General features: G+C 39.8%; 1 protein-coding gene across 1 annotated transcript in view; it reads right to left on the bottom strand.

Moving 5' to 3' along the window:
* The window catches only part of SCEL (sciellin), a 336,387-nt gene that overhangs the window by 65,948 nt on the left and 255,559 nt on the right, over positions 1-14,880 (bottom strand). The window contains exons 19-21 of the mRNA XM_082602083.1: positions 6,919-6,999; positions 4,244-4,309; positions 2,329-2,388 (exon numbers count right to left, since the gene is read on the bottom strand). Coding sequence (XP_082458209.1) covers positions 2,329-2,388; positions 4,244-4,309; positions 6,919-6,999 — 207 coding nt within the window. The remainder of the gene's footprint in view (positions 1-2,328; positions 2,389-4,243; positions 4,310-6,918; positions 7,000-14,880) is intronic.

Here is a 14,880-nt window from a genome sequence, read left to right as displayed (position 1 = left end):
TCAAGAAAACACTCCCATTTACCATTGCAACAAAAAGAATAAAATATCTAGGAATAAACCTACCTAAGGAGACAAAAGACCTGTATGCAGAAAATTATAAGACACTGATGAAAGAAATTAAAGATGATACAAATAGATGGACAGATATACCATGTTCCTGGATTGGAAGAATCAATATTGTGAAAATGACTCTACTACCCAAAGCAATCTACAGATTCAATGCAATCCCTATCAAACTACCACTGGCATTTTTCACAGAACTAGAACTAAAAAATTCAAAATTTGTTTGGAAAAACAAAAGACCCCGAATAGCCAAAGCAATGTTGAGAACGAAAAACGGAACTGGAGGAATCAGGCTCCCTGACTTCAGACTATACTACAAAGCTACAGTAATCAAGACAGTATAGTACTGGCACAAAAACAGAAAGATAGATCAATGGAACAGGATAGAAAGCCCAGAGATAAACCCACACACATATGGTCACCTTATCTTTATAAAGGAGGCAGGAATGTACAGTGGAGAAAGGACAGCCTCTTCAATAAGTAGTGCTGGGAAAACTGGACAGGGACATGTAAAAGTATGAGATTAGATCACTCCCTGACACCATACACAAAAATAAGCTCAAAATGGATTAAAAACCTAAATGTAAGGCCAGAAACTATCAAACTCTTAGAGGAAAACATAGGCAGAACACTCTATGACATAAATCACAGCAAGATCCTTTTTGACCCACCTCTTAGAGAAATGGAAATAAAAACAAAAATAAACACATGGGACCTAATGAAACTTAAAAGCTGTTGCACAGCAAAGGAAACCATAAACAAGATGAAAAGACAACCCTCAGAATGGGAGAAAATATTTGCAAATGAAGCAACTGACAAAGGATTAATCTCCAAAATTTATAAGCAGCTCATGCAGCTCAATAGCAAAAAAACAAACAACCCAATCCAAAAATGCGCAGAAGACCTAAATAGACATTTATCCAAAGAAGATATACAGACTGCCAACAAACACATGAAAGAATGCTCAACATCATTAATCATTAGAGAAATGCAAATCAAAACTACAATGAGATATCATCTCACACCAGTCAGAATGGCCATCATCAAGAAATCTAGAAACAATAAATGCTGGAGAGGGTGTGGAGAAAAGGGAACACTCTTGCACTGCTGGTGGGAATGTGAATTGGTACAGCCACTATGGAGAACAGCATGGAGGTTCCTTAAAAAACTTAAAATAGAACTACCATATGACCCAGCAATCCCGCTACTAGGCATATAGCCTGAGAAAACCATAATTCAAAAAGAGACATGTACCACAATGTTCATTGCAGCTCCATTTACAATAGCCAGAACATGGAAACAACCTAAGTGTCCATCATCGGATGAATGGATAAAGAAGATGTGTCACATATATACAATGGAATATTACTCAGCCTTAAAAAGAAACAAAATTGAGTTATTTGTAGTTAGGTGGATGGACCTAGAGACTGTCATACAGAGTGAAGTAAGTCAGAAAGAGAAAAACAAATACTGTATGCTAACACATATATAAGGAATATAAAAAAAAAATGGTACTGAAGTACCTAGGGGCAGAACAGTAATAGAGACGTAGATATAGAGAACGGACTTGAGGACATGGGGCCGGGGAAGGGTAAGCTGTGACAAAGTGAGAGAGTGTCATTGACATATATACACTACGAAATGTAAAATAGATAGCTAGTGGGAAGTAGCCTTATAGCACAGGGAGATCAGCTTGGTGCTTTGTGACCTCCTAGAGGGGTGGGATGGGGAGGGTGGGAGGGAGGATGACGCAAGAGGGAAGAGATATGGGGACATATGTATACATATAGCTGATTCACTTTGTTATAAAGCAGAAACTAACACACCATTGTAAAGTAATTATACTCCAATAAGGATGTTAAAAAAAAAAAAAAGTTTCCAGAAAGGTGATCTTGCCTAAATGAAAGAAACGGGAGAAGGCGGGAAATAGCACATTTGAGGAGGAAGTTGAAAATAGCCTAGGATATTCTAAATGTGCGTGCTGGGGAGACAGATAAATAAGGATCTGGGTCAGCAACATAAATACAGGACTCAGGGTTTGGAGTAAGGTCACCACCATGGACAACTATGGTGACCGGGATGAGCACTACTCACCAGAAGAGAAAGCAGAGGATGGAGTGTCCATAAATGTTAGTACCACCCATTTCTAATTACCACGCGAATCTAGAGAGCCTGAGTCTTTCTTCTTTGAAATTATATGTGATAAACAACATTTGAAACAAAAAGAGAAGAAAAATGCAAGTTCAAAAGCTCTTGAGCTCTCACCCCTTGTCAGCTTTCTGAAATGAAGTGGCCTCTTTGACGATGTTTTCAAGATCCTGACTCCTTCAAACAAACAAACTCAAGTCAATGACAGTAGAGCTACCTTAGAAGGAGCTAAAATATCTTATCTGTGTTCAGTGAAGAAAGCAAAACTCCAAGTGTTATCAGGAGTTACTGAGTTTAACTGAATAACAAAATAGTCTGTCATGTCAGCTCACGGCATTCACACACACACACACACACACACACACACACACACACACACACACACCAGTCACTCCACCTGGGCATTGGCTCTGCCATCTACTGCTCACTGAAATAACTACAGTTTCTCCTAAAGACTTATACTGGTTGTACACAATTTATATACTTAAAAGGATATGGATAAATTGGGAGATTGGGATTGACACATACACACTACTATATATAAAATAGATAACTAATAAGAACCTGCTGTATAGCACAGAGAACTCTACTCAATACTCTGTAATGGCCTATATGGGAAAAGAATCTAAAAAAAAAGGGTGGATATTTAAAAAAAAAAAAGATATGAAAAAGAAAATTCAATTAACTGCAAAAGTAAACACAGAAACATGTTCCGAAGTTTTTCTACCAACCAAGGAGCATTAAGCAACATATTCAGATGATCAGTTAGTCCCTTATATGAGGTGAAAGTATCTGTCTTCTTACGTTTCCAAAGGGAAAGAAAGTACATTTAAAACTGTAGCTGAGCTTGAATCCCCTCTGGTCTCCCTAGGTCATGAAAAGGAATAATAAGGGAAATCCTTATAGCTTTACCTGTAATTAAGACCTGTGCTTCACAAACGATATCTTAGAAAGTTAGTAGGGTTCCACGAAGATAGAATTTTGTAGTCAAGTAAATTTGGGAAACATAACCGACTTTTAGAGATTTGGAATATGTATAAGCACACTCAAGGTTCTGGGAAGTTCATGATAGAGAGCTCTATTCCATTGTGTTTCCTAAACATGTGGGCAATTAAATGCTTCTTTCACAAAACATTCATTGACATCTTGTGGCACATGGAACATAGTTTGGGAAACGCTGAGATAGATCTGTACCTTAAGGTACTAGGTACAAGGTACTCTCCCCAAAGGTAAGATATGTGTGTGATGCATGCCTGAGAGTCAAGGGAGATAATAAAGAAAATAAAAAGTAAGTAAGTTTGGCACTTTGAAAAATGTGTTTCAGTCAAAAAAAATTGTCTAAAAAAATTGGCTTATTATAATGGTTAAGATGGTAAATTAATGTTAGGTTTTTAGCCATAATAAAAAAATTGGTTTATCATATTGATAGACCTATAAAATAACATTGTTCAAAAACTAATTTTAAAAATAGTGTTTTTCAAATAAATTAGTAAATATCCAAAACAAATACTAAATTGAATGGGATGTTCAAGACAACAGGCGTAAACTAGCACTGTCAGGGGGAAGCCTTGCTCAAAAGCATCAACACAATTTGTAAGTCTTTTTCTGATGGTGCAGGTGAAGCTGAATATGATCTTGTTATACAGCCAATTCTAGCAAAGCTTTTGCAGATGTTCAGTCAAATAATTATATTTCCACCTATTCACTTACACGTCAACAACAGCTGTATCATAAACCTTGGGACAAGTGCTAGGAATAAAGAGATGTTTTCCTGTCTTAAGGGGTTTATTCTGTTTTCATGTTCAGACAATTTTGGTTGCTCATAATGTAATGCTTAGAATAGAAACAAAAGGAATAAAATTCTGTAGGTACATATAAAAACATTTATTACCCACTATTGAAGTCAGCTGGAAAACTGATTTGTCTATTTTATTATTAATTTTAGGTATGTTTGTGTTCCAATAAAGCATACTTTATCATATCTACAATTACACAGATATAGATATATAGATATAGATATAGATCACTGTACCTTATATTTCTTTCAGCAGATCTGTTGGTTTCTGTATATGCACTTGGTTTAGGTGGACATATCTGCCTATATTTTTCAAGTTAAAGATAATGTCTGTTAGGTAAGAAAACACTTCTCTGTTAGATGTAAATTTATGAGAAAACATTTACATTCAAAGAGATGAAGGTGTGTTTGAACAATAGCACTACTGGAGATAAAAATCTTCTAAATATGTTCATGTTCATTTTAGTTTAGTTTCCAGTCATCAATAAAGAATTTTTACACTTATCTCTATTAGATAATGATGCAATATTTTTAAATAATAAGAATCGGGGCTTCCCTGGTGGCTCAGTGGTTAAGAGTCCGCCTGCCAATGCAGGGGACACGGGTTCGAGCCCTGGTCCGGGAAGATCCCACATGCCACGGAGCAGCTGAGCCCCTGTGCCACAGCTACTGAAGCCCACACTCTGGAGGCCGTGAGCCACAAATGCTGAGCCCGTATGCCACAACTGTTGAGGCCCGCGTGCCTAGAGCCCGTGCTCTGCAACGGGAGAGGCCACCTCAGTAAGAAGCCTGCACACTGCAACAAAGACCCAATGCAGCCAAAAATAAATAAATAAAATAAATATAAAAAACAATAAGAAGAATCATTTTTTGTTAGGTATCAGAGGGATTTTTTTCTCAAAGATTTATCCCATTTGAATACTATCAAGAAATATGTTTGCTCAGATAAGATGGTAAACACTTTCATATTTCCAGTACACCCACCACATTGAGAAAGACCACATTGAGTTGTTAGAATTAAATTTTACAGTGCTAGGTTCTGTTACAATTTGTGATATAAGACTTTTCTCTGCTATTTTTCTAAGTATCTGTTTGGCCTACTTATACATTCTTGCTTGTTCTCAAGAAATTATAGTCAACTATTTTTTTGTACTCCTGAGGACATGTGTTAATTACATAGGAAACACTTCCCTTTCATATTCTTTCATTAAAGTCATCTTGCTGTGATTAAAGTAATCAGGGTTTTAACATGCAAGTTGTCCTCATTTTATATTTAAGACCATTTGTGGAAGAAATAAATTAGAGTAGTAAAAATGGATTAGACCAATTCCCATGGAATCTAGCTTCTTTTGAATCTGTACAAGGTCACTGCTCTAGAGTCCCGAGTTTTAGTTTAGAATTTAGGTGGTACTAACACCAACTTTTTTTAGCCCCCTAAAAAATCCTATTCAAATTAAGATTTAATTGTTCAGTAATATCAAAGTAAAAGGAAAAATAAGGTAAGATAGAAAGTCTGAGAAGAAGTTATTTTTAAGAGTATAATTATAACCATTGCACAAATTAAAAATTATAAATCTGGCCTATATTTTAATTAATTCAATGAAGAAGTATTCTCTTAACATTAAAAAAAAGTATCCTCTCCTCCCAAGGACAAAATTTCAAAGGTACTGTGAAATTTCACTGAATAGAAATTCAGACCTGGGTTTTGGTTTTGGTTTTGTTTTTTGTGGTACACGGGCCTCTCACTGTTGTGGCCTCTCCCGTTGCGGAGCACAGGCTCCAGACGCGCAGGCTCAGCGGCCATGGCTCACGGGCCCAGCCGCTCTGTGGCATGTGGGATCCTCTCGGACCGGGGCACGAACCCGCGTCTCCTGCATCGGCAGGCGGACTCTCAACCACTGCGCCAACAGGGAAGCCCCCGAGACCTGAGTTTTTAACTCGTTAGGTTGAATGCCTAAAGCTACATAGCCCTGCCACCCAATCAGCATTTTCTGGCTGAAGTTACCCTCTTAATAAAGAATAGTTCTCAAATTGTCTTACATGTTGTCAAAAGAATCACCATCAAAAAGTAAAAATACAAAAGAATCAAAGGCAGGCCATTAAGCAAATCTAATGTATTCAGTCTTCATTGAGATACCATTTTTTTTTTTTTTTTTTTTTTGTGGTATGCGGGCCTCTCACTGTTGTGGCCTCTCCCGTTGCAGAGCACAGGCTCCGGATGCGCGGGCCCAGCGGCCATGGCTCACGGGCCCAGCCGCTCCGCGGCATATGGGATCCTCCCAGGCCGGGGCACGAACCCGTATCCCCTGCATCGGCAGGCGGACTCTCAACCACTGCGCCACCAGGGAGGCCCTGAGATACCATTTTTTAAATCTCTCAATAATAATGGAAATGTGCCATGTAGGTCTTGAAAAACAGTTCAATACGATACGATTAAACTGTTTAACAGGAACACATGGGAAGATGTTCAGATCTCTGAATTTGTTTTTAAGTATTAATTATAGAGCACTGGAGATTCAAAGTAGAAAAGCAAGTCTGTCTTTTTTTCTTGGTTCAGAGACAAGTTAATTAGAACATTTTTTCAAAATCTGTGATAGTTTTGAAATAAATTACAAATGTCTCAATTAAAATAAGACTAAAGAACTACCCACTTCCTGGACATGACTACTGTTTAGTTTCTATATTGAAAGTGTACTTCCATAAGACAAGTAATGGCCATAAGTATCCAATGACAAACATAAATACACGTTTGTGTGGGCAAATAGAATTAGAAAATCTTTCCAAGTGCTTCTTCAGTGAATATGCACACAAAACATACCCATGCTTTGCATAAAACAAGTCACAATTCATTTGCTTTCATTTCCCTTGAATTTCATTTTGCAAGAAATTCTGGAGTGCTAGGTCTTTCTTACCTGTTATCCCGCCTCAGCTGGTTAGGAGATGAAACAGGAGAACTGGGCTTTGGAGGTATTGGAGGGTGAACAGTTGGTTCCCTTTAGAACAGAAACAGCAGTTCATTTCACCATGGAAACACAGTAAATTTTAGCATCTATTCACCAAACGCATTTATTGTCTATATGGAAATAGCTCATGCATCTTACAACCCCTGTGCATGAGCTACCTGAAAGGCCAGGATCTTTGGAGCTCTAAACTTTAAACAAGTCAAATTAAAAGTTCATTTAATCAGATTTTTGGAAACCCTGTCCTCCCCAACTATAGTTTGAAACATAATGTGTTCTTTAACAGCTTAATATTTTACTAGACTGTCTCACTCAGGTTGTGACATTTTGGGGCAGCAGTGCATAGCATAGTAAGTGGTTCTTGGGCATTAACATATAAGCTTCTTTAGGAATTATGTCAACTATCAAGCTGCTATGGAAACAGCAAGAAAGGTTTTTAATTCCACAGACATCAAGGTGAAGTTGATTTGAAGCTCTTAACTAAATCTGACTTAAATATTGTCAGCACAGGCCAGTTTGATGCTGGCAAAGCTTACATACACTGTCAGCCTAAACTTTCCAACAAAGTGCGAAGGCAGCCTCTGAGCTGGCATAATTTGATCACCCAGGAACTAGAGCAGGCAATTATGGGCATATATGGGATGGAGTCAGAACTTTACCTAGGGCACGTCACTCCCCCACCCTGAAACTCCCACCTCAGTGGTTCCCCATTATCCTCAAGATAAATTCCATAAAAGTACCCCTGTGATCTAGACTCTCTGTACCCCTCTGGCTTCTGCAGCACCTTAGGGAGCAGGCAGGCTCTGGGGTCAGGCTGCCTAAATTGCCAACTGTGTGACAATGGCCTAAACTGATTCCATTTCTTCATTTGTAATAACTCTTCCACTAGGATTGTTGGGGTGTTGTCAGGACCGAATGACATCATGATTTTATTTAACACATTTATTGGTAGCTTTCTATGCACACGGCACTCTACAAAGTGGATAATTCCCCTGTTCTCAAAAGGCTTTCAATACACAAATAAATATATGACAGATGAAGAAAAGTACTAAGAAGAAAATAAAACAGAGTAAGAGAATATAGAGTGATGGTGTGGGAACACCTGTCTGTGAAGTGAAATTTGAGCCAAGATCTGAAGGAAGTGATAAAATGAGCCATGAGGATATTGGAGGAAGAGCATATAAATATGGGCATCATCAGGTTCGAGATGGCATCTAACCCTTGAAACTGGATGAGATCACCAAGGAAGTCAGTGCAGGTAGAGACGAAAAGAGGGCCAAGCATTGACCCCTGACCGCTGCAATGTCCGGACATCAAGAATATGAGAAGGAAACAGTAAAAGAGTCTGAAAAGAAGTAGCCAAGGAGAAAAGAAGAGAAATATGAGGGTGTGGTTCCAGGAAGTCAAGTGAGACAAGTGTTTCGAGGAGCACTTGATCTGTCAAGTTGCATTGGGCCATGCCAAATGCTACGGACAGAGCAAATAAAACAAGAGTGGGGAGTTACCATGGTGTTGGCAATATAGTGGTCATTGTTAACCCTGATAAGAGCAGTTTTGATGGAGCAGTGGTGAAAAAAACTTCTAGGAGTGGATTTAAGGCAAAATGGGAGGCAGAGGCATTGACGTAGATACTTCTTTTGAGGCATTTTGCAGTGAAGAGGGAAGAGAAAAATGGGAAGCTACCTGAAGGTTGATAGGTCAAGGAAGGTTACTAGAGTATGTAGATATGTTGATGGGAATGATCCAGTTAAGACAGTAAATTTGATGGTGCAGGAAAGTGAGCAGAAAATTGCTAGACTTGGGAAACCAGGAGACCTAGGGCACAAGGGGGGAGGTTGGTCTTGGATGGAAGCACAGAGAGCTCACTCATTTGCTCCTCACTTCAATCCCAGAGATACGTACTCTCTCTCCCTATTTTACAGATGAAAAGACTGAGGCACGGAAAGTGAATATAAATAACCCATGATGATACAGCTGGTAAGGGGCAGAGTGAGAAATCCAAACCAGGAAGTCTGGCTCCATAAGCCCTCCCCCAGCGGTGCTGCCTTCCAAGGACTCTTTGGGCAACTCCAATGGCTTAGTTGAGGTTAAGGCTCATGGAATTAAAATAAGGCTAGTAGCCATTGTTTTCTTTTGCCATGTTCAGCGGCTTTAGGAGCAGGAACGGACTAAACAGAGAGTTGGATTTAACGAAGTTTCTAATTCAGCCAAGAAAGTGAAACAAAGAATGATGATAAGGGAAGGGGTACACAAGGAAGTGATTCCAGCGAGGGACCGTGGGGTCTGAGACGGACATGGAGGGAACTGAGGATATGAGGGGAGAGGAGCTGTGGAAAGACGGTAGAGTCAATGGATTGGTGGTTGTGCTGGGGCTGGAGAACTGGAATCAGAGGACTAGAGGGACTGAGCTGGATAGAGTAGATAAAAAGTGAGGAGATAGAAAATGGAAGCCAGAAAGGGAAAGCTTTGAAATTGAAGTTTTGTAGTGTGTGCGGTTACTTACAAGGGCAAGATCTACGGGGGGGCTGGGGTAGGACAATGGACAAGATCACTGGAGAGAAGATCAAGAAAGTGAAAGGCCAGGATGGGGAAGGATCCACTACATGGATTTGGAAATCAGCAGGCATTATGACAGGAGGGGTGTTTGTGGGAGACGATGAACCCAGTGCCAAAGTCTCCACAGAGTGAGGGTGAGTGGCTCAGAGACCTTCGGATGACTCCAGTGAGGAAGAGAAGCTCATGATGGCATGGCTTCAAAGAGGATGAGGAGTTTTAGGGAGGAGGGAGTTAAAATTGATAGGAACGAGCAATATGGAGCAAACGGGATTCCGCCTCTTCCTCCAGACCCTGTGATACATGGGATTAGAAGAAAAGCAGCCCTCACTGAGAGACGAGCCTGAAGAGGAGTGAGTTTTGATGATACTGAATGATGCATCCAGGAAGATTCAGTGGACGGGTTTGAGGGGTTGGGATGCTGTTAGGTTGGGTCATGTTCAGCGATGCACAGAGCTCTGTGGGGATGGTCCAGGTGACAAGAAGTGATCTGATCGGGGTTCCCATGGGGATCCATGGCCACAGGGATGGGGGACATGAAGGAATTAGTCCTGAAGCTTTCTGGCAGGGTGGTAGTGAGTTCCTGGGTGATGGGCAGTGGAGAAGTGGACACAGAGCCTGGTGGGTCTTCTGGTTCTTGTGTTGATGGTGGCTTTGAAGCCAGCAGGAGGGCATGCAAAGCATTAGAGCACCTCCTGGCTCAGTTTAAGTGCTGTGGCTGTTGTGCTCGTCCCATGCAAACCCAGCGCTGTAGCTGGGCCAAACCACTTGCACTTCCTAAACCCATGTCACCACAACAGCACATTCTCTCTTCTCTCGGGCGTACCTCCTTCTCCCTTTCAACTGGATACTCGCCTTACCCTTCAGACTCTATCTTGGGGATTACTGTCTGTCGTGGTACCCAACGCTGTGGTGAATACATTTCTACGTCTTCCCATAGCACACCTTCTTCACAACCCATACCATGCTGTTCTGAATTACACAGAATTTTTTTGTTTCCACCCTGGCTGGACTGAAAGCCCTAAAAGGATAGTTGTATCCCAAGTACTAGGATTATATATGATGTTGGTGCCCAAGAAAGATGTGTTGAAAGGTGGAGGGATTGGCTGAAATTCTATTTGGTAAGGAGGAAAATGGGTACTGAAGAGCGGCCTAAAACTTTTAAAATCTGTTCAAGTTTAGCTGTCCCACAGAAGTCCATTGTTGATTCCACTACCTAATACCTAGTAGGTGCTGGGCGCTCAGATGAGTTATTGAGTAACATGATATGCCTGGAAAAAATAATTTATAGGAAAATAGTCACCCCATTCTAAGCTAATGTTAGATTTTACAATTAGATGTTATTTTATTTATATTGATTACCATCATCTTCCCTTCTCAAAACATATCCCTGCGTTGGGAATAATGTAATGTCACTCAAGTGATAATGTGTGTTTCATGTATCTGTGTCGATTAGCTGATTATACGCTTCTCTTTCAGGGATAGAGGAAAGGGTAAGAAGGTGGTCAGTGCCAGCTATTAATGACAAGGCACTGGATATCTGAAAACAGGCAGGAGAGCAGCAACAAGAAGGAAGGGAGGATTACAAAAAAGGCGACAAGTGATGGTGCCCAACTTTGCTTATGCCAGAATCACATTGATAAAAAGCTAAATTTCTTCCATGTAAAGTGGCTAAGCCCTCAAAGAGGTGGGTGTGTCTGAGAGTCAAAGATGGGTAGAGAAGATCTGGGTGCACAGGAAAGAGATGGCTTGGGGAAAGAAAAGGTAGGCGTGCAGCTGTGAAGGCCAGGAAAAGCAGAGGAGCTTATTTATTTCTGAGGGTGATGCATTTACACGCCTGTTGGGCTGGGCCAGGGCAAGTCCACACTGAGGGCAATCCACCTCAAAGGAGCTTTCATTTGCATCTCTGCAGTGACAGCCACAGATGACAGAACCCCGGCCCTGGGGACAATGAGAGGAGTCATTCATGCTGTGCCAGGAGCTTGAGGCCATGCCAAGCAGGGGCATTAGAATGTGAGAGCGAGGCAGGAAGCTGTGGCCCGGAATGTTTTGAAGAGACAAAAGCGAGAGACATTCATGTGGAATGATCCTGTTTGAACACCACTTTGAGACACCCTGTTTAAGCTTGGATGAGTCGACCCTGGTTCTCCCCTCTGTCTTTCCCTCAACCCCATAAGACATTTGCAGGGTCAATGACACCACACTAGTGGCTATAGTTGTAAAGAATAATTTTCAAAAGGCAGCTTTCCCCGGCAACATGTGAAAACTTGCAGATTGCAGCCCAAAGGCCAGAGCTACTAGAAATAACACTGTCAACTTGTTTATATTTCCTCATTTTAATATGCTGCTGCAAAGATCACTTTTTTGCATTATGGCTTTTTTGGAAAATATGCTTGGCTCTGTGACTTCTGTTCCAGGCTGACTTTGAGAAGAACATTTCTGTTACTCAGCACAGGTCAAGGTTGAAAGAATAATTGACTCTAAGAGTTGATGGTGAGTTTTCTTTTCACTTTCCATCATGCTTAGGTTTTGTGTCCCACAAATAGAATTTTTATTCCAACAATGGCAAAGGAGAGGGAAATTATATTTTTTTGAGTAACATGCCAACTTGGCCAAGTTCTCACATACTTGATTTTATTCAATGCACACATCTATCCTGTGGAGTGTATATGGTTTTCTTTTTCACTGAGTCTAAAAAAAGGTGAGTAATTTGCCCTGGATCACACTGCTAGTGACTCAGCCAAGGTTTTAACCTAGTCTTTCCCATGTCAAATCCCATGTTTTTTCCTCTATCACACTGTATCAAACCAATACTCTTCCAGGTACGACCAGTGAAAATCTAAGACCAGTAGGTTGTCCTGTATTATTTCCTTGCCCAAGAAAGCATCAGTTCAAAAAGCACTTGTTCCACAACTGCCCTAGTTATAATGTTAGGACACATAACAACATATGAGGCAAAGTTGGGTATTCAAAGACTAGAAAAGGTGTGGTGTGGTCCATGGTCTCAAAGAGCTTACAGAATGCAAGGCATTCTAAAGATTCAAAAGAATCTTTAGATTCTTCGCTCAGAAGAATGATTGCTGTAACAATGTCTTACTTTCAGTGGCCAAGGACCATTTCAATGAGCCACACCACAACAATTGAGCATGCACTGGACTAAAATTCCAGAGACCTAGGTTTTAGACTAGTTTTGCCACTAACTTTGATTTGATCCAGGAAAGAACACTGATTCTCTCTGAAGAATCTGCTTCTTCATTTACAAAAGGATGAAACTGGTCCAGATCTGTGGCTGGTAAACCACTGCATGACCATGGGAAGGCAGAGTGATTGCAAGGAATCCTCAGTTCCACAGAGCCCTGAGGACTTGCTATGGATTAAGTACCTTGAACATTCATATACTGCACTTTCTAAATGTGTGTAGATTCAGTTGTGGTTAATAAAATGTAAATTAGTATAATTTAGGTTGGATCTATAAGAGCTCAAATAAACTTTAGCTGCCAATAGACACAGAGGGAGAGAAATTTTCAAGTATTGCAGAATTCATAGCAGCACATTCTGAATTAGCTTTCTCCTCATTCTATTCAAACAAGACTTCTCAAAAATAATAAACCTTGACTCAGGTTAATGTTCTAATTACTTTGAATGTCTATAATGTGTATTCTAGGGATTCAGATTAGATTTTTAAATCACTATTCTTTGGCATTTTATTGAGAGTATTAGACTCCTAATTTTTACACGACAGATTCTAGTTAATACAAGAAGGTTTTTGTTTAGATAGGTTTTGTTGAGATAGAAATAAATATATAGTATGATTTAATTTAATATAGTATGATTTAATTTAGGGTGACAGCAAACTTTGTAAAAGGTTTGGTACCAACAGAGTTAAAAATGTTGCAGCATAATTAGAAAGGCTACATTTTACCGTTTATAGCTACAGACAGAAAAATATAATTGTAGTGCAAGGTTGCCATGGCAACCCACTTCTCAATCAGGATTTCTCTTCCTCCTTCAAATCTACCAATCAGCTAAGTGGAAGTGAAAACCACTGAAAGAGAAGAGGTTGAAACAAATATGGATGGGAAATTACGAAAGTATGTAGCAAACATTTAACAATATGACAATTTCCTATGTGTGTTTCCACTATTTTAATTTTTATCACATATTATATAGTTTCTTTTCTGTCATTGGAAATGACTGCAGAAAAAAACACATTGGTTTTTTGGTGGTGGTGATGGCTTCACTGTTGCTCCTGAATCATTAGAATGGGTAACATCATAAACATTCATATTGTCTGTTAAACAACTACCTAAACTGGGCTTCAGTGAGTTTCTTAAATGAGCTTCATATGCCATTTAAGCACTGCATCTCTAAGTCACCTAAATACAGAATCAGAAGCACTTGAATTTACCATGAACAGAATACCGATATTGAAAGGTGGGTTCTGAAATCAGAAGCAACTTTAATATCAACTTCCTAGAAATGCTGTGTCTATATTTTATTGTGATTTGACTGAGCATCTCTCATGAATGGCACCTATCATCCACGCCATTGGCTCAAACCCTGGCAAATGTTATCACTCTTTTGAAAGACTCAAAGATGAGAAAAAGTTTAAGAACTTGAAAATTAATACACACACTAGTGCTTGCTGACAAACTGCTTTGTGTCAGGCTTTCTGATAAATCTTAAAATGAGAAAAGTGGGAAAGGAAAAACTTTCACTGGCTCTGACCTTCTAAATTTCTGTACTGATGACATGTATATTTTCTTTTATACATATTTCAGAATCTTTAGTACACAGAGCTCAAGTTACATAAAAGCAAAGCATTAACTCTTAAAATAGAAGCAATCTTCTGAAAAGGTACCTAAGCTTATCACAAATTACAAATATCTATCCATAATGTCTTACACAAAAAGTCATTTTCTACATGGCATTGAATTTGTAATTACTGGATTTACTGCTATCACTAAACATAACTGATCATGGATGAGTGCAGAGGATGCCTCTTAGGTAGGAATCCCATAGTTCTACACACATGAATAGACGCAAGCATGTGTGAGCTCGCATGCGCGCACACGCTCAGAGCCCATGCTCTCCGGCGTTAGAACCTTTGTTCCTCCTCTCCCTTCTGCTTGGAGTGGCTCCATCCCCACCTCGCCTCTGCACCTGGCTTACTCTTATTTCATTCTTTAAGGTGTACCTCAGGCATGTCCCCCTTTTTTTTTTTAAATTTAATTTAATTTTTTTTTATTTTTTGCTTTATAACAAATTTAATCAGTTATACATATACATATGTTCCCATATCCCCTCCCTTTTGCGTCTCCCTCCCACCCTCCCTATCCCACCCCTCCAGGCGGTCACAAA

The sequence above is a fragment of the Mesoplodon mirus genome (genome assembly GCF_964341445.2).
Source record: "Mesoplodon mirus genome assembly, chromosome: 17".
In the NCBI taxonomy this organism is placed as follows: domain Eukaryota; kingdom Metazoa; phylum Chordata; class Mammalia; order Artiodactyla; family Ziphiidae; genus Mesoplodon; species Mesoplodon mirus.
Note: the sequence above shows the minus strand (reverse complement) of the source record. Positions and strands in the feature narration are given on the sequence as shown.